The sequence below is a fragment of the Stegodyphus dumicola genome, chromosome 1 (genome assembly GCF_044657685.1).
Source record: "Stegodyphus dumicola isolate Sdum_Otavi_A_Nest chromosome 1, ASM4465768v1".
Lineage (NCBI taxonomy): Eukaryota > Metazoa > Arthropoda > Arachnida > Araneae > Eresidae > Stegodyphus > Stegodyphus dumicola.
This window is the reverse complement of record NC_140768.1, coordinates 291,765,696-291,789,943: the sequence shown is the minus strand read 5'-3', so window position 1 is coordinate 291,789,943 and position 24,248 is coordinate 291,765,696. Positions and strand designations below refer to the sequence as shown.

Below are 24,248 nucleotides of genomic sequence, written 5' to 3'. Positions count from 1 at the left end.
ATGCATTGGCGCATCTGTGATTCGAAGTAAATCTCCCTTTAGTTAATATAAATGCGCATAATTTTTGGTGTAGTTTGTTTGATTATGGTAAAACACCACGAGGACTATCTGCTTAAGAGAAGGAGTACCTTCTGGGAAGACTTTTTAAACAGAATTCCTTCGTATCCACGTTACGCACGAAGAAAACAATCGAAATGTCCATACACTTCTCGCGATTCGAACCTGGTCAAGCTACCAGTATTCAGCGATATTATCGCTCGGCCGCTGGTGGGCCTTAAATGTGTATGGAACGCATTCACATCAAACAGAACACGCATGAAGGAAAAAGGTAGATATATTAGATAAATAGAAGTTACGCTTAAGATTTTCAAAGTAACAACCTTGTGTTTGGTGTAGATTTAATCAAGAATTCTATCAGTTTCGGGCAAATAGGTACAAGTCGCTCTTCCTCAGGAGCAAAGAAATCTGCAGCGAAGGGAAAGCAACAGGAGTAAAGCGAACGAAACGGTAGCGTCAACCGGCGGCAGAAATTGTGAAGAAAATTTTGAAAGCGTTAAAGAAATGTAATGTTCCGACCTAGAATTTACAGCTAAAAGTGTGGAACCTTGAGAACTGGTAAGCGAATAAGCGCTTTAGTTCAGGAGACAGAGACCCAAAAAGGGTTAATTATCCTTTATTGCTCAAAATAAATTTTACAGTCGGTCCTCTTTCAGGACTTACAGAAAAGCCTCTACTTGGGCTTGAACTCGAGAATGCTAAGAAATAAAACTTAACTAAAAAATATAGCCGAAGCTATGAAAATTCTACAGGAGTATGAAAATTCTCTTAACGCTAGCTAAACGTCGAAGCTACCAAGGTCCTGAAACACGGCCGAGCATAGAAATAGCATAGAGAGAGTATAGCCAAAAGGCGAACCCGCGCTGGTCAGAATCTCTGGCTCTCTAACGAAGTCAGTAGAACTTCGACTTTAAATACTCACTCTTCCTTCATTTGCATTTAACCGCGATTCTGAAAACACGTTCTGGTAGGAAATTCGTAAGCTGAAATTAGAAGCGACAGGAAAATGGCTTTAACTAAAATTTAACTGTTAAAAATTTAGGATAAACTTTACAGAATTTTAAAAACGCTGTATTAACTTCAATTTTCGTTACTACTGCAGACAGATGGCGCTACCTTCTCGCTTCCTTTACTCCTGTAGGAATATAAATGTCACAGTGTTCCCCCCCCCCATTCGTTGCATATTTCTTTGCTCCTGCTGAATAGGGACCTGTACCTCGAAATCGATAGAGTTCTTGACTAAATCTACGCCAAACAAGATTGCTGCTGCTTTGCTAATTTTATGCTTTATTTTGGCGTGTTTCTGTTCTGTTTTATAATAGTTACACTGTAAAGCTAGTCTGTGCGTCGTATTTTATGCGGCGGGCTTTGTGCTTAAATGAAAAGTACGTTAGGTTTTCTTTATTACTTATTATTCAAAAAAGAAGGTTTAAAATAAATCTAAGTACAAAAGCGAATGTGCATTGCTCAGCTGACCAATAATTTACAACACAGTTGTGATAAGTGGATAGTTTTATGCTTTAAATTGGCGTGAATTTATGCGGATATTGATTTTCCCATGCGTGCCCTCATAGTGTAAGTGATTATCACAACCAACTAGTTTAAGCTAAATTGCGAGCACGATAACTCGTCTGTAGTGCAGGAAAATAAATAGTGGTAAATTAACTTTTACAAGGCATGCTTGTAACCCCTTTAAAGACAGACGTATTTTCGCTTGGGAATCACTTATAAGTGAATAATTACTTATAAGAATCATTTATAAGTAAATATTGTACCTTCCTCCGCTTGCTATACTGGCGTAAATCGTAGTTCGTCCAGCTATCAGTTGGAAGATCCATGGATCGAATGCTGGCAAGGAAATAATTAATTTTTAATTTTTTATATTACTTGTTTTTAAATGATTTATGAAGCAATAATAGCAATTAATGAAATAAGATTGTGATTTGTATTTAGAAAAAGTCGTATGAAGGCTTATCAGGCCAATTAAATTAAAACATCCATTAATTCTTTCGGTCATCTTGCAATTTCTTATTCGATTAAAGATAATGAAAAAATAATAAATAAATTTATAAAAACAAACGACCTTGATTTTTTTTCTTTTTATTTCTTCTCATTCACCGGAATTGCTTATCACGCTTTGAAGTCTCATTATTCCTTTTATTTTTTCTAAGCTGCGTGTAAAAACATCTCCACTAATGAATCGTCTGCGGATCCGAAAATAAAATAAAATAAATAAATAAAAATTAGCCGAGGGAGAGAAGCAATAGAATTTCCAACGCAAGTGGTTGAAAAGGAAAGTTTCAGACACAGATGATGGTTTCGGAAGAAAAAAAAAATGATAAAGAAAGAAATACAAAGTGAGACGTTTCGGATCAGTGGTATCGTTTGCGTGAGAAGAACGTTTCCGGTCGAGAAGAGGTTCCTTTATTGTCATTTGTTGTCATCGCGAAGAAGATACGGTTACAAGTTGCCGCCAACTTTTTAACACGAACGGCAAATGTCCTTGCGAAGTGCTAGACCTCCTCTAAGAATGCGTTGCCTATTTTTCAAGTTTGAAGAAGCAAAGTAAAAAGGACGGCTATTAATTGGCAGCTGTGTAACGTTTTGATGAAATTTTGTCCACCTGGACGCTTATTTCAACTGAAACAATTTAAAGAACTTGCAGGTAAACTTCACCTTGACCTTGGAAATTTTTTCACAGTGACTATTCCGATTTGAAAGTGCGCAAATTCGTAGAGATTCTCGTTTTAACACCAAAGACTGATCTTGCGCGTATACAGTTTCACGATCGAATTATTTAGCTCATCACAGCCTGTTGCTAAAAAGCATTCTAGTGGCAATGATCAAATGATAGAGCTTAGTTTTCTTTCTTTAAAATATACAAATGGAAATTTTTAATTTGATTTCGTGTATTCGACGTCAGTATGTTTACATTAGTTTTTAGTTAATCATTGAGAAACAATTAAAGTTTTTTTTTTCTTCTATTAAAATACTTTCCTGACAGTTCGGTCAGTAAGATGGCTGCAGACACTAATTGTCATATCTATGAGTTGAAATATCAGTTCTAGATAAGACGCAGATGTTTTGGACTTCCAGTGTCATTGCGAAATGCGAGCACTTAAAATTAGGTGATCCGAAATTCCTTTAGAGATACTGATAACAGTTGAAAATGGGTAAAAGAATTTCGGTTTCCATGCCTGAGGTGCTGTTAACTAAAAGCGAAGATTTGTTAAACAATTACTTATTATGTTTTGTTGCAAGTTTAGTCTCAAAACACAAAGTAAAAAATTTCTCAACATTTAAATTTTGCAACAGAAAGAATGGAAAGATTTTTGAACTGCTAATTGGTGAAATTAAATCATTTAATGTAGATCTAGAATTTAAAAAAAAAAAAAAAAAAAACATTAAAACATGAGACTAAGAAATCCGGTTGTCTTTTTCCTCCGTACATTGTCTAAGAAGCGCTATATAACTGATAACAGGAAAAACATCATGAACTTAAACATCGTGGGGGAAACAAGCCAAAGCGAAAACATCTTGGGAGAAAAGAAAGCAAGAAAACATCGCAGTATAAAACATCGTCATCGGGGGGGGGGGAAAATAGTTTAAAAGCATCGCGGTAAAAACAACGTCGTCGAAAATAAAGTGGTTCAAAAGCATCGGAGATCATCATTGTAAAAAATATCTCGGTAAAAAACAAAACATCTACAAACCATCACGTGACGAATACATCTTAGATATGTATTTGTCATAAGATGTATTTTTCAGGCTTTAAATGTAGTAAATGTATGTTTGCATAATGATTTGTGAGTACAAGAAAGAATGAAGAATATTTTTACGTGTATATATTTCATGCTTTTCGATTGAGTAATAGTTTTTTTTTTTTTTTTTTTTTGCTAAAATGTGTAAAGAAGAAAACTTAAAACATTCAATAACTGAAAATAGGTAGGAAATTAATCCTACATATTGTTGCGTTCTACGGGGTCGTGGATTTGGAATGATTGATGACAGCACTTGATAAGCCCTTGTCATACATATGAAATACGCGTCGACGCGTCCGAAGAATACCACTTAATTTGGCTCAACTGTGGACACTCATGTGCAAGCTTAGAAGCAGAACGTTATATTTTAAAATTTACATTGCCATGTAACAATAATAATATACTGCGCGGCGTTGGCCGAAGATAGTTCTTGACGTCTCGGAGACGTCAAAGTCAACAGTGGCACATGAAACGAATGACGTCTCCCGGACGTCATCTTATGTGAAGGGGCTAAGAAGCAAAACCCAATTTATTCCGCAGTATTACACAAGACAGTTCCAAAGTTGCGTTACGATCGTCAAAAAACTATGACAAACACGCTGAAACAATAAGCAACACAGCCCTCGGGGTATCACGCCTTAACGGTGAAAATGGCTTCACGGCAAAGCACTAAAGTACAGTTCCCGACTCGGTCGATCGCTGTCGAGGTAATCTCTGAACTGAAGACACTACTACTGAGCATAATCTGTCACTGAATTCAAGATACTCTCAGTACTAACAAGGTACACTGTACTTCGCTTACGGGCGGGATATATATAAATTTTGACCTGCCTTCGAGAAAATTCTCGAGAAAAGCGGTAAGAATTCATTCTAGAATGTTCTCACTCCATCTATGGCATATCGCCAATTTTGTCGCCATATGTCTCCAACTGTGCGATTTCGCGCTTTGGGCCCCCGCTTTGCGAGGAAGCTGTCTTACCACAGCTGCGCATTTCATAACAGTCTGGCACTTAACATAATTTTAAATTTATGTGCTTCACTATTAAAATAATTATTTATCTCTTTTATGAAGTTATATTGGCAGTTTTTTATATAAAATATAGTCTAAAAAATTGGAAAGAGGAGTAATTATATGAAGATTCTTATATTAAAATTGTTTAACTAATTATTAAATTGTAAACTCATTTTCTTTGAGTTTGTTATTCTTTCAGTAAAACTTAAATCATGTTTCATTTCAAGTAGTTAAATAATTTTAACATAGGTAACACATGCAGTTAGTCACCTTAACCGGGGAAATTTCATACTTTTGGCGGGGATGTGGTTATTATTTTATTTAACAGTTCAGTATATAGTTTTAGTTTATGAATAAAAAAAACTACTTTTATTCAAGTTTTAGCATTTACCAATATTTTCCATACTTTTTCTCGTTTAATCGATAGAACTCGTTAAAAGACTTTAACACTGCCATGTAACATCTTGCTTTCTAAATAAATGTGTACGCATTTTTCAAGTTATGGATAAGAAGTGTGGGTGATGAACGTTTAGCAGAGGTAAAAGGGGTGCATGCAACAAAAAGTGATTGAGAACCCCTGCTTTAGCATGATGCTGACGATGTATCGTTACTGGGACCTTTCTGAACCGTCCAGAACAATTTTTTAAATCATTCATATGGTAGTAACAAATGGTTAAAGAGCAAATTTATTTTTATAAAATAATGTAAATAAAAAATTATCCTAAAACATTGGAAAAAATGTGCAGTCTTTCAGATTTTATATAACGCCCAAACAGGCGTTTTTTTATTAACAGACACATACACGTGTCGAGAGCATGTGGACTAACGCCGCACTGGGCTAAAAATATTTAAAAACAGCATATCTTCAAGAATTTGCAATAGACAATCTCGTTCGCTGGAGATTAAAATTGTTTTATTCCCTGCAGTGTTATCACTGCTCGCTTTGGAAATATTGAGTTTTTTAATAAAAAATTCGTTAAAGTTTTACAAAATATGAAATAGAGAATAAAAAAAAAATTCCAAATTCGGGCTTCCGTGTGCCCATGTTCGGGTGGACGACAACGTTATTCAAATTTGATGACTCTATGTACAGTTGGTTTTTCACAGTGCGAGAAACATAATATTTGGTGGCAACAATTTGAAAGCGATTTCGAAAGCGGTTACGAGACTAACAGCCCTTCTGAGCTAACCCCCATTTAGGCTAATAATTATTTCCAAATAAATTTTGAATAAATTGATAATAGGGCTCTTATTGCAAAGTAAGTTTACGATTGAAAAGAGAGTCCCAATTAATATTTATTTAAAAATGAAAAAAATGGCTATTTTGAATTATTAAAGCCGTACAGACGGTAAAATGCCGTAGTGACTTAAACTGCCGTACTGAAGGGCCCAGGTTCGAATCCCAGAGAATGCACTGATGTAATTTATCCGTCCTATCATAGGAGGCAACGGTCGTCACCTGTTAGGTGCGTTCATAATTAAGAGACCCCGCTTCCGACCTTAGTAGTGACCAACGTCAATAAACGGCCAGAGCCCACCATTGGGAAAGAAAAAATAGGTAAATTTTAAATCAGTCGAAAAAATTCTCAAATTTAGAAGAAAACAAAAAAAAACTAGCAAATATTTTAAAAATTTGAAATAAGTATTTCGAAATAAGGCTAAATTTATTTTGAGATAAGAAAGTAAGGCATGAAATTTGATTTAAAGCATTTTAAAATTAATTCGCGAAATAATTTCTCTTCCACTGCTGAATATTGGGTAAGTTTCTTTCAGATTTAAAGCCACATTTAGAAACGGTTAACTTTTTTTTACTGTTTTCTTACTGATTTTTCAAATGTTTGTCCTTAAATTTACGTAGGAGGAATGTGTGGTCTGCAATTCATAGAAGGCGATAAGGAAATAGGCGCTTTCGAATTCTTTTTTGTTTGATTTACCGTGACGTACCGGCCACTCATCGTTTCGTCATGTGATCCTGCACTGTTACACGACACCGCTTTGTATGCAAAACGTTGCAGTTGTAATCCCACTGCCTACCTTTGCTTTGCTGTTTGCGTTTAATGCTGTTTTGAGTTTCTGGAAGCATTTTCTCCAACAATGAAATCATAAATATTTCATCATCCATCAGTGCATATCCTCTTCGCATATAAACTTTAGAATATTTCAAAGATTGTTCCAGTTATGTTATGAAATTAAATAAAATTAAAAAGAAAAAAACAAATCTGAAAAACTTTTATATTTTATATTGCGCCCAAGGGGGCTTTTTTTTAACGTTTTGTGTGTTACCTTTATTTATTAAATATCATGTTCTTCGCACTTAAACCATAAAATTCAGTTCAAGTGCAATATCGCAGAATAATTTTAAAATCAATATATCTTTAGAATTTCCGATACACAGTCTCGCTCGCTGGAGATATTTTTTTTTCTTTTTTTGTACAGTGTTGCCATGGCTCGCTTTAAAATCGTAGAGTTTCTTAGTCAAAAACTCGTAAATGCTTTAAAAATATGAAATACATAATAAAACAAATTCCAAATTAGGGCTTCCAGATGCCCATATTCGGGTGGAGACGTACGTTATTCAAAATTGAATGGCTCTAGGTACCGTTGTTTTATCACAGTGCGAGAAACATACATACATACATTCATGTAGATTCATCATTATTCAGTTTCTTTAAATGTAATGCAGGGCTCTAATATTTGGTGGCAACAACCTGAAAAGTGAAATGCCGTTTACAGTGAATCAACGCAAAATGCCAAAACGAAATTAATAGCCCTTCTGGTCTAACGACTTTTAGACTAAAACATTCCTGGAGATATTGAAAATATCGCTATTTAGTTTATTTTAAAGACCCTACGACTAATAATTCTAATAATATTTACTTACATATTGAACATCATTATGCTTTTTTTTATATTTTGAATGCTGTGCATTAATTCAAGCTAATGTTATGAAAAAAAAACCTTTATACATTCCCGAAAATTCTTCTCTGTTTTCAAAAACCGAAAACGTTCCATGCTGTTATACCGTACTTGACTAAATGAATAAAAATAAATTAATAATGAACAAGGAATACATTATAGCGCAATCTATTGGATAAAAATAAACAAGAAATGATTAAAAAGTATTATACAGGAACTTTAGAACAAAATTGGAAGAATATTTGGAATTAAAGTCAATTTAAATGGTTTTAATGAATATGGAAAGGAAAGAACTTAAGTCGGAATCTAAGTCGTCAAATTAAGAAATGTTCTTTATTTTTTGGGAGAAGGGGGTAATTTAATAGTAGAATTAAAATATTTAAATGTTATTTAGAATTCTGATGGCGAAGGGTGTGTTAAATTAAAATTCAATATAAGTTTAATATATTTCAATCCCAAGTAAATACGATAATTAAGAGAAAAGGAAATTATAGCGAACCTAATCAGAAGCGGAAAAAGGAATCGAATGAAATGTGCTCATTTGAATATTTTAGTGAGAAGAGAGTGTTTTTAATATTTCAATTAATCGCTTAGTGTTGATACAAAGAAAGAAGAATCGACACCACGAATGAAATTTTCAGATTTTAAGGATAGCAATGACTGTGAAGCCATTGTATTTAATAATTTCATTTCAGTAAATTTAAAAGTGAAAAAAAAAATACCAGCGCCTCAAATGTTTGGGTTAGTATTGGCGTACTGACACTTTGCCAAAAGATTACAGTTACTTGTATAATTGTAATTGTGGCGAACTTTTGTTTATTATAGGACAATGGAAAAAAAGAATTTGTCTATATATAAAAAGAATATATAAAAAATAATATATATATAAAGAATTTGAATATAAAAAAAAAAAAACAGAAAGTGCCAGATTTTAACGACCGCCCAAAAGGCTAAGATTTTTTACACTTTCGCTGAGCTCGCAATCTACCAATCTGATGTTGCACTCATAGGGGAAGAGGGATGGGAAATCCTCGGAGTTCACCTCCCCGGGTGCCCTTTCGCAAAATTAGCCATTCAGCGGAACTGAACTAAAGTCAGGATATTACCTAAATGGTGCTCAAGGCTGTTGAAAACGACAGGCGCATTTATTGTTGTCAGCATTGCTCACTTGTCTGACCTATAGTCAGCCCAAGCCCACTGAAATCCTCGTGGCAATGAGCGCAAGTTTACGCCTGTCGTTGGCAACAGCCTTGTGCACTTTACAGGTGACAGTGCGATTTAGCTAAATCCCGCCTCAATTTTAATGGAGAGCACCTCGGGGGTCACAGCTCCGAGAGGACCCCGCAACCTCTCGAGAGGATTTTAGGCTCGCCGCGTATTTAGAGGGTTCCATGCAGCACGGACACTATGCATTTACAAACATCCATGCCTTCCCGGGGTTCGAACCCGGCCCCTTCGGCACGGCAGTCAGCGACGCTAACCACTCTACCGGTTTGTGAGCACAGGCACATTTGTAACCTTGTACCACAGAATGTCGTGGGCTTGTGCTGATCATTGTCAGGCAAATGAGATTGGTAATAACAGCAACAAGATAACAAATTACGTTCAAAATCATACATAATAAACGTAAGTAATTTTTCAAATGACACATTACTGTATGTATTAAAGTTCACGAATTTTTTTTTCAGTCACAGTTTATCTCAGTTTGTTGGAAAATTCATATGGGATTTAAAATGGAAAGATCCGATATAATGAAATATCCTGCTTGCAGAAATACTTTCTTGTGACAAAAGTGTGGGTTTTCTATTATTGTATTTTGAAATTTGGCAACATCCGTAAGAAAGAGCATCGGCTGCGAAAATTGCCTGCAGGAGAAACGTCTTGTCATTTACCTGCGTATCAGTTAGCATTGACTGCTCATGCATATCGCCAAGTCTTTACTGTCAAGTTCGTGTTAGTAAGCCAGTGATTCCGAATCAGTGGATTTAGCATGTCATTGTTGCCGAAATCAATGAATCTCGAAATTTTTCTGTTGAAATTCCCATAAATGTCACTACAATCCATTAATATCCGTTAGAAGTGACTTCTACTGGAAATTATTAATTACCTGTGCTGTAATAACTTCTACGGGAAAATATGTTATTTTCAGCAAATGGTAATAAATCTGTGATAATTGTAATTCCGGAGGTTGAACTGCATTGATATGCTGTACGGCAGGTCGCCAACTTCTGCGTGTATATAGGATTGACTTTAACGTAGGATAACGTTCTTCCGTAGAAGTCTGACGGTAAAGCAAAAATTAAAACGTTGTTTGAGATGTGCGCGAAAGCTTGTACGGTATTTCTCCCGCCATCTTATCATGCCTTCGTAATGTAGTGGTCAGCACGCTGGGCACGTATTCCAGAGGTCCGTGGTTCGATTCCCGGCGAGGGCGTTGCTCATTTTTCATGACTCCAGCTTTAAAAATAACCTAATATCTCTACAAGCTTGTCTCTCCAAAACTACAAATATCACAATCAATCTAAATACATGATTAGACAAAGGAAAGAGCACATTAGCAAACGAAAAAAAAATTATTTGGTCAAAGGGTATTCGTATAGTTGTAGAGTCATTAGGTTAACTGGAAGCAGAAAAGATGAAAAATAAGCAATCGCCTTCGCCGGAAATCGAACCACGGACCTCTGGAATACCGGCCCAGTGTGCAACCGTTACACCACGAAGGCACGCTAGGGAAGTGGGAGAAATACCTTATATAGTAACGCGTCAAAGGTAGCGAAATTTAGGTGACGTCAAAGCTCCATGCACACTCGCGACCACGTGTGAGTGGCAAGAACGTTTGGTGGACCAGGGGTAGTTAACCTTTTTATACCTACAGCCCACTTTGTAAGTGGAAAAGTTTTCTTACCCCCCAATCGGTTTCGCAGTAACTTAATTTAGCTTAAATGCAAAGTAATTGAGTGGAGACTGCACTCACTATGTATGGATTCACTCTTTTAAGATAATTCTACTAAAATTAATCTTAGGAGATAATATAATCAATATTTTTTAGTAAATATATATATATATATACGTATTTTTTAAACTTTTCGATTTATTTATATGTTGCTTATATTTATTTATAAGAGACAGAAAATTTATGTCCCTCGTAGCTAGCCGGGACATCGTTTCTAGCGAAACTGTTTCGAATAGAAACCCTTCAATCATAGAAAAAGGAAAAATTAGTTTCTCGGAAAAATTTCTCTTAGGCTCACGCTTTGTTAAGATGTAATAATCCCATTATGCGCGCTGTAATTACAGAACAAGACCTAAGAGAAGTTGCAAAGCATTATAAATATATAGAAACAAGAGAGAGCTGTACGCGGGAGGAGGGTCTTTCATCATCGGAATGGGCAAAAGCGTCTACCGCCCGCCGTTAAAGCTTAAATCGCCCACTAGTGGCCGGTAGGAACCGGGTCGACTATCTCTGCGGTAGACAGTCGCGCGTAAGCAGTCAGTGTGTTCGGATGGTGTTTGCTGTATTTTATTTTGCCAGAATTAATTAATTAGTGAGGTCGAAAAAGGAAAAATCGCCGCAAAGAGAAGCAGATAAACGATGATAAACGAGATAAACGCTGCGACAAAGTACTGCAAACAAAAGAAATGTTTGCAAAAAGAACGTAAACGATACGATGAGAAAACTGATTCAAAATTACTGACGCTCTACAGTTAGTTTGCTATGGAGAAAAGAGAAAGAGCATCAACTTCGTATAACACAGTAACACCAGTCAGTCTTGGGTTGTCGCTTGTGGATACTTTCAGTGAAAAGATTTAAGATGATTTCCAAAAAACGATTTCAGATTTAAGATGTCTGCAGTTATATTCTTAATAATTGTTAATTCTATAGGTGAATTGGCAAGTGTACATGGATTGGTACATGTATTGGCAAGTGTACAAGTTACCTCGCACCGTATCGAGATTAAAAAGATGTTTAATAAAATCAAGTTATAACGTTGCGCGCCTACAACTTGCACGCAACCAAGGGTGACTGTGAAAGCTTGTATAAACCACAGAGTCTTGTAAAGGGTTTAAGTCCCTTTTTATTCAACGTAATGAATTACAATTGCGTTCTCTTGACGCTTACAAACGGTGCCAACTCGGCAGTCAAAATAAAAATAAGAACCTGAAAAGAAAGTAAAGACAATATTCTAACTACGAGGCTCTCTAAAATAACTAACTCCCCGCGTTTTACAATACGGCTGCTAATTCAGCAGACTTGAAGCTCACTCGAACAATTGCAACTACTTCCCGCCAAGCACATAGGCCGCAACGCGGGGTTCTTCAATTCTCGATTTCTACCTCCGCGCTCGCTAAGTAAGAATAACTCTCTCACCGAACTCGTTTCCTTCTATTTAAATCATACTACTTCCGCTGATAATTTGAATGCTTGCGCGTTCTACTCAAATTTACATATTCTGGCATTGGCAGTTCCAGGGGAAAGTAAGGATTGACAGGAAAGATAGTTTAAACTTAAAATAAATGTTAGTTAAAATAAATATAAACCCTACATTTGCCGCTGCCAGAATTTGGAAAACTTGGAAGCAGGTCCTACAAACGACCTGTTGTAAGTTTATCTAATTCTGAACTAACTGGCGAAAGCCTCGTTTACACAAAAAAAATCTTATGTAACAATTATATATTAAAATTCTGTTATTCGTTACAAAGCTTTCTTCTTACAGCCACTTTTCCTGGACTTCATCAATCAATCTTGGTCTTTCCTTCCAGCATCTGGAAGGAATAAGTATCACTATCTTTCTACATACATTATAATTTACACTTTCTTGACACAATAAATTTTTGTTTTTAACGATTCGTTTTTCTTAGTTATTGCTTACTTCACATTCATTCAATTTTTCAAGCATTAATTTAACTTTACCCTGGCTCTCCACCATGTGTGGTGTCAAACGGAAATATTCGTGTTTTAGTCTTACAACACTTCCCCTAACCACCATGATTTGTTAGAAATCAACAACCAAATAGACACACCTTACTCGACATTCTACAACTCAATGAGCTACTTTAATATTCTTAAAAATTCAAATGTAGGTGGAGAACCCTACAAAACACATTCATTCTAACTTCCCCCTCATTCATCTTTAAACATGCAGGCTTTCGCTCTAAAGCATGACTTTACAGTTTAATACTTAAATTTTGACTTCATTGCTTGTAAGCATTCACTTTTAGCATCTACAATTTTATGCTTCTAGACTAAATTCTACTTTTACATAACATGCAAGTATTTACATACATTTACAAAAGTTTAATACATATGCTTTTTACAATTTACCATAAAATGAATAAGAGAAAATAAATTTTTACTTTACTCATTCTTCGCCAAGCTGGCGGCACTGAAACTAAAATTCTTATTAATACAAGAATACGAAGTTATTTTTATCTTCGGCCAAATTTTGGCTTTAACATAACAGAATTAGTCTTTCGACCAACAGAAAATGCTTGTTTTTAGCTTTTACACTTAAAGAAAATAATACTTTTGCCTTAGCTAAATAAAGTAAAACAAAACTAAGTCTCAACCGAGACATATTGACTTTCGTCAAAACATAGAAGTTCGTACTTATGCATAACATTTCGGAACAAAAGAGAAAAAAAAATTTATAGAAGGTTTTAACTTATCTTTGAGTTTTCGATGCTTAAAACTCCGTCATCCGTTTTTGACAAAATTGATCCCAAGTTAGAGGTGTCATGGATGTCAATCTTCTCCTTGTTGATCTCCGAGTGTCGTCCCCGTTGTTTTTTCTTTTGCGTCCTCTACATGCTGGCCTCTTGACGGAGTAATCGTCTGGTTGTTGGCCTTTGCGTTTCTGCCTGGGACGGCTGGTCGTGACGTCCTCCGGTCTGGAGTCCTTCTTGAATTTCTTCTGTTCCTCGTATTTCTGTGCCTCCTGTTGGCGTTTCAGTTTCCGGAACGGCGGCCTTGCTGGCACCTGACTCTGTGGCCGTGTGCGCGTTCTCCTTGATGTGTAATTTCTCCTGCCATCTTTTGTAGGTGGTGTTTTCGTCTTTACCACGGTTTCTTTACCCGGTTCATCTGTATTTTTGTTTTTCTTAAACGCCGGAGTTTGAAAATCCTTTTTTCTTTTTGATACCGACGTCCGGGTTGTAGAAGTGCTAGGTCTCTCTTCAGTTCTCCGTTTCTTGGGTGGTGGAATAGTTGTTGCAGTCTCTGGCCCTTCTATTTCGTTTAGACTTGAGTCCTGCAAGAAACTTTTAAGGATTTCAAAATCATTTGGATAATAGTATTTTTTCACCTGGTCGGGACTTGCTTTACAGATTTCCCCTCTCTCGTTTTTAAGATATAAGACTACTCCTTTGATTTCCTGAATTACATAGAGGCCTTCAAACTTTGGAGCTAGCTTTGCCATAAAATTGTCTGGGGCACTTGATAAAGAAAATTTCCGTTTCAATACTTTATCCCCAACTTTAAAATCTGCTTCACGGCGTTTTCTATCGTAATATAACTTTTGTCTATTTCTTGCCGTATCCGAAGTTTTAAGCGCCTGATCAATTAGCTTTTGCACGTCCTTTTGTCTAAATTCCTGCTCTCTTTGTTGCACAAAGAATAATTTATCTAAAGGCGTAATTAACTTTCTGCCTAAAAATAATTCTGCTGGAGTTTTTCCCGTAGTATCATGATGCGCCGTTCTTAAAGCATAAGCTAATTCATTTATGTAGCCATCCCAGCGCTTGTGATGTGTGCTAACGTAACTGCGAATTATTTTTACAATGTTTTTATTAACTCTTTCTGCTATGTTAGCCTGTGGTCTATACGGAACCATTTTGATATGGCGTATATCAAGTCCATTGCATATGTTTTCAAATATTTGACTAATGAATTGTTTTCCGTTATCGCTAATGACTTTTATCGGTGCACCGTATTTTAAAATGTATCTGTGTAAGAATGCATCTGCGACTGTTTTGGCTGACGCGCGTTTAAGTGGAACAATTTCTATCCATTTTGAAAAATGATCTACTATTACTAAAAGAAAACGATTTTTATTTAACTCGCTCTGGGGGAAGGGACCAAGGAGATCTATGCCTAAAATTTCATTCGGAAATGTAGCGCGAATGCTATTTAAATACCCGGCCGGGCTGTAATTAATATCATTTATTAACTGACATTGATTGCAGGACCTGACATACGCCGTTACTATTTTGTATAATTGCGGGAAATATACCGCTTCGCGTACCCTTTTTAAAGTCTTTCTGACCCCGAGGTGGCCCGCTGTTTTTTTTTCGTGCAACTCCTTCAAAATGCTTAATCAAAGCGAGGCTGGGATGACTGGCTTATACTCAAGATTTTCGTTTGTTGTTTTCGTATAGAATAATAAATTATCTATTATTTCATAGTTTTCTGCTCTATTTCTTATCGCATCGATATCTGTATGTTCAAAGCTTTCGGGGTCTTTCAAATATGCATAGATACTTCCAAATTCAGGATCAGCTTTCAGTTCAGCGATAATTGTATCTCTAGAATCTAAAATTTTTGAAGTCAACACAGCGCATTTAATTTCATTACCTTCATCGTCCAGTTTTATACGAGAAAGTGCGTCAGCTACATTGTTTTCCTTACCCGGTTTATATTTTATTGTGATATTATATTCTTGGAGTTTTAAAGCCCATCTTATTAACCTGGGCGTTAGGTTTTTTCCCGAGTAAAGTCTACCAACAGCCGCATGATCCGAAAAGACTGTTACTGGCGATTTGCCGAAATAAACTCGAAATTTGTGTACAGCCATTAATACGGCTAATGTTTCTCTTTCTGTAGCTGTATAATTCCTTTGTGTTTGATTCAATGTTTTACTAAAAAATGCCATCGGATGGTTATTTTTCATAAGAATCGCACCCACCGCATAATCTGATGCATCTGCCGCAATTTCCAGGTTTTCGTCCCCCCTCAGGGAATTTTAAAACAGGGACATTAATAAGCGCTTCTTTTAATCTTTCAAAAGCTGTGTTAGCTTCAGCTGTCCACGTAAATTTACTCTTTTTTCTTTTGATTACTAAGAGTGGTTCAACAATATTAGCGAAATCTTTTATGAAAGATCGATAGTAAGAACATAGTCCAAGGAAAGACGAAAGTTTCTTTGCGGTGTTGGGCGGTGGGAAATTCTTAATAGCTTTTATTTTTGAATCTTGCGTTTCTATACCCTTTTGCGAAATTTTATAACCGAGATATTTAAGTTCTTTAGTTGCGAACTTGCATTTTGAGGCGTTAATTGTAAGACCGGCCTCTTTTAATAATTTAAAAACTTGTTCGAGGTCATTAATGTGTTGTTCCAACGTATTACTCGTTATAATTATATCATCTAGATAAATTAAGGTTGATTTTCCTAGGACAGGCTTTAGAACAATGTCCATAGCTCTCTGGAATGTTGATGGGGCCCCACACAACCCAAAAGGCATGCGTAAAAATGCATAAGTGCCCGATTTTGTTATAAACGCGGTTTTATGTATATCTTCGGGTCTCATAGCTATTTGATAGTAGCCAGACGTTAAGTCCAAAGTAGACATATATCTCGTCGATTTGATCTGTCTAATGATCTCGTCTATAACCGGCAAAGGGTAAACTGGAAATTTAGTTATGCTATTTAGTTTTCTATAATCGATAGCAAACCTCCAAGCCCTTTTATCCGAAGGAGGAAACTCGTTCTTTTTCCTACATAGTACGACTGGACTCGCGTATTCACTATTTATGGGCGTTATTATTTTATTCTTTAACATCTCCTGAATATGTTCTTCGATGATTAAGTCTTTTTGTTTATCATAGCGATACGGTTTAGTCCTACAAGGTTTTTCGGCATTTAATTGAATCTTGTGAGTCACGATCTGACAGTTTCCCGGTTTTTCTGAAAACAAATGAGAAAAATTACTCACCACTTGCTGTATTGCTTTACTCTCCTGGTCATTCAAATGGCTAAGGTTCAATTCAGGTGTCTCCGCAGGTTCCACCACCCTCTGGTCCATCTCCAGCACCACGGAACTATCTTGAAACTTTAATTTGGCCCTCGCGGCCCTTAAAAAGTCCATACCTAAAATAAGAGAGTGTTGGAGGTGTTTCACCACAAAAATTAATACTTTGAGATTTTCCTCTTTTATCTGTAAGTTTAATGATACTTTCCCGATGCAGTGACATGTTTTTCCTTGCGCCGCTATAATTTCCGTATTTCTGGTTTTGAATAGTCGTATCCTATAAAAATTCTTTTTGAAGAACTTTTCACTCATGAAATTTCCTTCTGCCCCTGTATCGATGAGGGCTTCTACTGGTACATCGCCAACCAGGACTTGTATAATTGGTAGCTGTGAGTTTTTTACGATGACTGTATTTAGATGTCTATTTGAGGGTTTTTCTAAAACTTCCGGGGTCTGGACCCTCCCTTTCACAGGCCCCTCTAGTCGTTTAAAGCTTTCCTTTCAATCTGTGTCTTCTGGGTACGCGGATGCTTATTTTCAAATTTTCTTTTTGGGCCTTGACCTTCGAGTTTCGATGCGTTAGCTTGATAGTTCTTTCCCCCATATGAGCGATTTCCATTTCTGGTTTCCTCCTTCCTTCTGGTACTTTGAGAATATGTTTCCCCTCTCGCTCTTTCCGCTATTCTGCGATTTTGAAATTTCACCGCCAATTCGAAAAGTTCCTGCAATGTGGTTGGGTTTCTAATTTCAAAGTAGTCTTGAACAGCGGGTAACAATCTTGGTAATATTATTTCAATAATCTCCGCATCGGGTTTCTTGCCATACAGCATATCCGTTAGCTTGATTTTTCGTAAAATAAAGTCCGTCAATTGTGCTGTATCCCGTTGATAGAAACTATATAGCTCGGCTTCCAGCCGTGCGCGATCTTTCACTATGGGGAAGGCCTTTACTAACGATTTTTTGAAATTTTCAAAAGTATACGTCGGGCTTCCAAATTCACCTAGAAGAAATTTGCCTATATTTTTCCACCATAGCGCGGCCTGTCCTCTTAGTGCTGATGTGGCGATGGCAACTTTTTGTCTTTCAGGCACAGGGTAGAGCTGAAAGTGGTTTTCTATACCTTCTAAAAATACGGACACCGAATTTTTTCCGTCGAAATAGACGTTTGGCTTGATTGATGCTCTCAAAGTCTGGACCAGGTATCCAAATCCTTCTAACTGAGTTGTCATTTCTTGGTGTTGTCCAGCGGCTTCCATCCAGTTTTCGGCCATTTCAGTTCGATAAGTGTTCGGGCGCCAATATAACGTTGCGCGCCTACAACTTGCACGCAACCAAGGGTGACTGTGAAAGCTTGTATAAACCACAGAGTCTTGTAAAGGATTTAAGTCCCTTTTTATTCAACGTAATGAATTACAATTGCGTTCTCTTGACGCTTACAAACGGTGCCAACTCGGCAGTCAAAATAAAAATAAGAACCTGAAAAGAAAGTAAAGACAATATTCTAACTACGAGGCTCTCTAAAATAACTAACTCCCCGCGTTTTACAATACGGCTGCTAATTCAGCAGACTCGAAGCTCACTGGAACAATTGCAACTACTTCCCGCCAAGCACATAGGCCGCAACGCGGGGTTCTTCAATTCTCGATTTCTACCTCCGCGCTCGCTAAGTAAGAATAACTCTCTCACCGAACTCGTTTCCTTCTATTTAAATCATACTACTTCCGCTGATAATTTGAATGCTTGCGCGTTCTACTCAAATTTACATATTCTGGCATTGGCAGTTCCAGGGGAAAGTAAGGATTGACAGGAAAGATAGTTTAAACTTAAAATAAATGTTAGTTAAAATAAATATAAACCCTACAAAGTACCTTTTAATTTCGTTTGACGTCTACTCTGAAATCTCGCATCATAATAATCGGAACATCTGTATCTACAGTAAACTCTTCATCGATCAATAAAGTAATTTCAGAATATTTCATCAATATTTAATCTCTGATTCACTAAGCGAGAACATCTTCAAATTAACAGAATCTCTGAATTAACAATCGGATGAATAACAGTTGGTTGCTTTCGTTGTAACAGTTGGATGAATAACAGTTGGTTTTGCCCATGTGTAACGTGTATAGGAGCCAGTTTTGCTTAGACAGCCCTCTACGAAGGTTATCAATCCTCTTAGGCAGATAGCTCTCCATTGCTCTGCCGTAATGAAATAGACAAACAAACGAAACCTTAATAATTAAATATGTTTTTGATGTGGTTAAAGAATTGTTTCAGGAAAACAAAGTTAATGCGCAAGTGCTCGGAATTTTGGCTCTTTTGTATTGTTTTAAATATGATATTTAAAATGATGTTTCTTGATATTTTCAAAATTGAGAGTTGACCAGCATAAATTATTTTTTAATGTAAATTTTCGTAGTGAATTTGGCGCATTTCTTATTAATTCACTCGCAAGCTCTCTCACCCTTGGACCCTTATTCGGCTTCGATGTAAGTCAGAGTTTCTTAAACATTTTTCGATCGCGACCTCCAAGTTCCCATAATATTCACAGAAATTTTGTGGGAGTATTGCGCAAATCCGACACGCGCGTGAATCAAACTGTCAATTTTTTCACTTGTACTGTAATATACTATTGCAGTTTTAGGTCATTAACTTTAATTTCTAATTTTAAGACATAGAACAATGTGAAAATTTTAAATAAGTAATAGACGAAATGACAACGTCACGTGCAAAGCAAGGAAAATGAACGTTTATATTATAAAAAGAATGCGTCGAAACGTTTTCGTTTTTTTCCTTGTCTATATTGTCTTACCTTTATCTATTCTCAGATACATTCTGCAAAAATACTTGGTAGTTGTAAAATTATTATAATAAGTTAAAGAAATATCAAAACTGCTAAAATGTTTTGCGACCCCCACTGGAGGTCGTGACCCACAGTTTTAAGAAACCCTGATCTAAGTACAAAGAGCTCGTATGATCCAAACTGATGTGAGAAATAAATCTCTGGCTAGATGTCAATAAGCAAGTAACTGTATTCTTGAGTTATTTCTCTAAATTGAGGTCTTTTGCTCTGTATGTAGGGGAAACATATTTTCTGTTTATTTTTTTTCTCTTTATAATCATCATTTATCTTTCCCTCCGTTGGCAATACTCCTCTTCGTTTTTTCAAGGGCGAAGTTGAACGACACTCCCCACCACAAAAACAGTCTGGGCGGAAGGCGGAATGCCATGGAATACGGTCAAATCGAGTTCTTCCCATTCTCTTCTTTATGATCCGACTCTGAGGCAGTTCCTTGGCAAGAATTTTGAATGGCATTTTCACTGGGAGAAGAAACCCGCAGTTACATCTCTCTTCCTGCTTTTTACTTGATGTTATCACCAATTTTTATTTTCCAAAAAATGTTTCTTGTAGATTTCATGTGATTGTTAATAAACAGAAACAGTTAATCTAGATATAACCGAATCTTATTGTTCAAGCAGTTTCTTTCAGTTTTCAAGCAATTAGGAAACCTTTAATTTTTTTCCCCTGTTTTCTACTCATGAAACAAATGGCTATATCGCTGCAAAATAATACAATGTAATGATATTTTAGATGATAGATGAGACGACATGAAAGATGTTGTACAGTTATTATTATTTAAATTAACCAGCTATTTATTATTTTAGTCTTTACTATATCCTTACTACTGTAAGACTAGCCCTTTCCGTTTCCTCACCAGAATGCAAATTTAGTTAGATGGTAGTATTTAAGATTTTGTCTCCCAGATGGAAAATGGTTAGTAACTCTGACTGCCGTACCGAAGGCGCCGGGCTCAAATCTCTGACAAGGCATGGATTCAAGCTCTCTGTCCCTTCATAGGAGGCGATGGTAGCCTACCTGTTAGATGCTTCCCTAATGAAGTGACCACCACTTCCGATATTAGTAGTATCCAGCGCCTATAATGGCTAGTGCCCGCCACTGGAAAAAAAAAATGTATTTTAAGCTCAGGCTTTTGCATTGTAAGACAGAGCGTATTTCTGCCTTTGGCGAGCACGTTACGTTAGTTTCTCCAGCCCTGATAAGTGTGTAATTATTAATCTTTCCGTTATCGCTGCCGACTTTTGAATCTGATGCCCCGGTTAAAAGTTCTAAGCCAAAGCTATTTTTAAATTTAATTGTGTGTAATTCGATTACTATTCTACGTCTAAAATTGAAATTTGACTTTACTTTAGTTGCATCGCCACCAGTTGTAGTTGATTTTGTCATCAGAAGAACATGTATTTATGTCCTAATTTCTGTGTAATGAAAAGATTTATTTTAAACCTTTCCGAGTCTTTGTACTTACTTTCTGGCACAGCTATAGATCGCTTTACATCTGCTAAGGTTTTGGACTAACAGACGTAACAGATTTTGTTCGGATAAATGTTTCTCGTAAAGAATTCTGCAGCGCGGTCTGTGTTCGATGGTATGTCTTGGAGAAAGACAATGCACATTGTAGAGCCGTTAGGATTTTTTTTGGAAGCAGGCAAGATGAAAAATGAGCAACCGCCTTCGACGGGAATCGAACCACGGGCCTCTGGAATAGCGCCCAGCGTGCAGACCACCACACCACGAAAGCATGCCAAGAAGGTGGGTGAAATACCTTATATACTCCCCCTTTTAAAGGGCATCTGGGGTTTTTTTAGGGGACCCAGTCGCCAAATCTTGGGTGTGGAGCACCATCATTCAACACCCTTTTAGTTCGGGCGCCACTGTAGAGTCATTAGGAATTTTTTGCAAGCACGCAAGCTGAAAAAATGAGCAACCGCCTTCGCCGGGAATCGAACCGCGGATCTCTGGAATACGCGCCCAGCGTGCAGACCACCACACCACGAAGGCATGCCAAGAAGGTGGGATAACATTATGTTAATTTTGCCTTTTTACGATTCAAATCAGAAATAATCCATTTTTTTACAGCTGACGAGGTGCATTTTAAGGATTTTGCGACTATCCTAAGTATATTTTCTTTTAGCATTAAAGATCTTACCTTTGCATCATTAGAAACGTTCTGTTTTTTTTTGTTTTTTTTTTCCCTTTAGATAAATATTTAGATCTCCTTGAAGCCAAACTTCAAACTTTTTTTGCTTTCTTATTGACTACCTATCATAGCTTCAGATATCGAAAACCAATGGCTTTCACAGCGTTTCTTAATAACTAGGTGCGATAATTTATTTAGGAAAGAGCACAAGCATAACCTTCCATCCATTGCTTCTTTAAAAGCGCCATTTTGAATGAAAACGAAACAATCAAGCAGCAGACGATAATTTATACTTTTAAAAGCAGTAAAAAAAATCGTCTAAAATTGTGCGAAAATCCTCTGTATTATGTGCATCTGGAATACGGTTATTTGTAATTTTATAGGCCATTCAATTCCAAAGAAATACATACTTATCACGTGCATGTGTCAGCCACACTTTTCACCCGATTAATCAAATACACATTTTAAAAAATATCTGATGACGTAAACAACGGAAGTTAAAAAGGCGGGAATATTTGCTTCCTCGTTCCTGTCACCCACACAGGAACGGGAGTCAGGTTCCTAACAAATTACCCCGTTCCTTTTTTAAAAAATAAATCTACGGTGTATTTCGCTAGTCATTCTCCCTCTCTACCCTAGATTCCCCCTCCCAACCCGAAATAGATTGGAAGCAAACCTGGTATCATTAAGACAGCGCCAGAGCATTGGCCGATGGATTTGGACGAAATAGACGAGTTTTTGCCACTCTCGACCTCTTAATGCCTTGGTCACGTAAATGTGGCAGCGGATGATACCTCACATAAATTAGAGAACTCTTTTTCCCCAAAGTCCATCGCGTGTGGTACGCGACATGGGCAATGTTAACGACCTTGTCCCTATGTCCTTGCGTTTTCTACCCGGAATTTTCTGCTCTTTATACCGAGCGGTTGGAGGCAATAAGCCCATTTTACCATAGCCCTACCATGTCGGTTTGATGCGTCCTTTTGGAAAAATTTACGCGCTCATTATCATAGTTATGTGCTCGGTTTTGATCTGCTAATGTTTTCTGTTGGCTGTGTCTGGCTGTAGTACGTTGAAATTATCATTCTTCCAAAGAATTTGAGATTATTAATTTATGTCATTCCAATTTAAAATAAAATTTACAATAATATACGTACGCAGGATATGCACCGATTTGAACTCCAAATACCAACCGTGTCAACGAAGGAATATCATACAAAGATTTGCGTCTCCAAAGGAGAATTTGTTAGTCAAATTATTTCATTACAGTATCCTTTCAAAAACAGGCAATTATTTCTTATTCCGTTTTTATTTGTGGAATATAATTTCAGGTAGTTTGATTGCAATGACTCATGTCTGTTTTTGGACATTCTGTGTTTTTTCGGTTTAATTTCCAAATATCAATTGTAGAAACATTAGGTACTTTTTGGAAGCAGGAAAGATGAAAAATTAGCAACGCCTTCGACGGGAATCGAACCGCGTACCTCTCAATTACACGCTGAGCGTGCAGACCACTACACCACGAAGGCACGTCAAAAAGTTGGGAAAAGCACCTTATATACTCTCCCTTTTAAAGGGCGACTGGGGTTTTTTAGGGGACCCAATCGCCAAATCCTGGGTGAGGAGAATCATCATCCACCACCCTTTTAGTTCGGGTGCCACTGTAGAGACATTAGGCATTTTTTTTTTTTTTTTTTTTTTTTTTTTTTTTTTTTTTTTTGGAAGCAGGAAAGATGAAAAATTAGCAACGCGTGGAACCGAACCGCGGACCTCTCAATTACGCGCTGAGCGTGCAGACCATTACACCACGAAAGCTAGCCAAGATGGTGGGAGAAATACCTTATACAGTTACTAAATATTAGCGAAACGATTTGATTTTCTTTCATGTATATTACTGATCATATTTCTAAATGTACTTGTTTTCGAAAAAGTTATTCCAAACGTTTTTGGTAAAAAACAGTTTATTCAAATGGTTATGAAAATGAACTCACATACAGCGGATCACAAAAGTGTTCATACACTTACGAGTTCAATGAAATATTGTTTTATTCATTGATAAAAATTAATATTTTAGAATGAAAATTTTTTAATAATGTTTATAAATTTCTCTTAGAAAAACTACATTAATTATTTTATGAACATATTAAAACTATTTTTTGGGGGAAAATCAATAATGAAAAGGTAACAGGAAAATTACCTCAAAGTCTTGGCACGCTTTAAAGAAATCTGCAGATATTTGTAAATATTGTAGTATTTCTGTCTGTTAGTATTTTATAATATATACTGCAGTATTTATGACAGCTGTGACCATGGGTTTGTAAATATCTCATTCAATGCTCCTCCATTTTTCCATCATTACTGTTTTTAATTCGGTTTTTGTTTTAATGTCGTGCCTTTGTACTCTAACCTCTAATTCTCCTCAGATGTATTCTGTTGGGTTTAAATCTGGTGACTGAGGAGGTGTTTTCGGAACTTTTGGACAGTTATAGACAAGGCGAACGTTGTCTATAACTGTCCACAAGTTCTGAAAGTCCATGTGCTTAG

At 36.6% G+C, this 24,248-nt stretch overlaps 1 protein-coding gene across 2 annotated transcripts in view; it reads left to right on the top strand.

Moving 5' to 3' along the window:
• LOC146999589 (uncharacterized) overlaps positions 1-24,248 on the top strand; it is a 158,649-nt gene that overhangs the window by 69,360 nt on the left and 65,041 nt on the right. Inside the window, exon 2 of one of the 2 annotated variants that reach the window (XM_085808580.1) lies at positions 19,878-20,123. The exons of the other annotated variant lie outside the window; for it this stretch is intronic. Coding sequence (XP_085664706.1) covers positions 19,878-19,980 — 103 coding nt within the window. The 3' untranslated portion in view covers positions 19,981-20,123. Of the gene's footprint in view, positions 1-19,877; positions 20,124-24,248 lie in introns of those variants that run through there. 2 annotated transcript variants of the gene reach the window in all.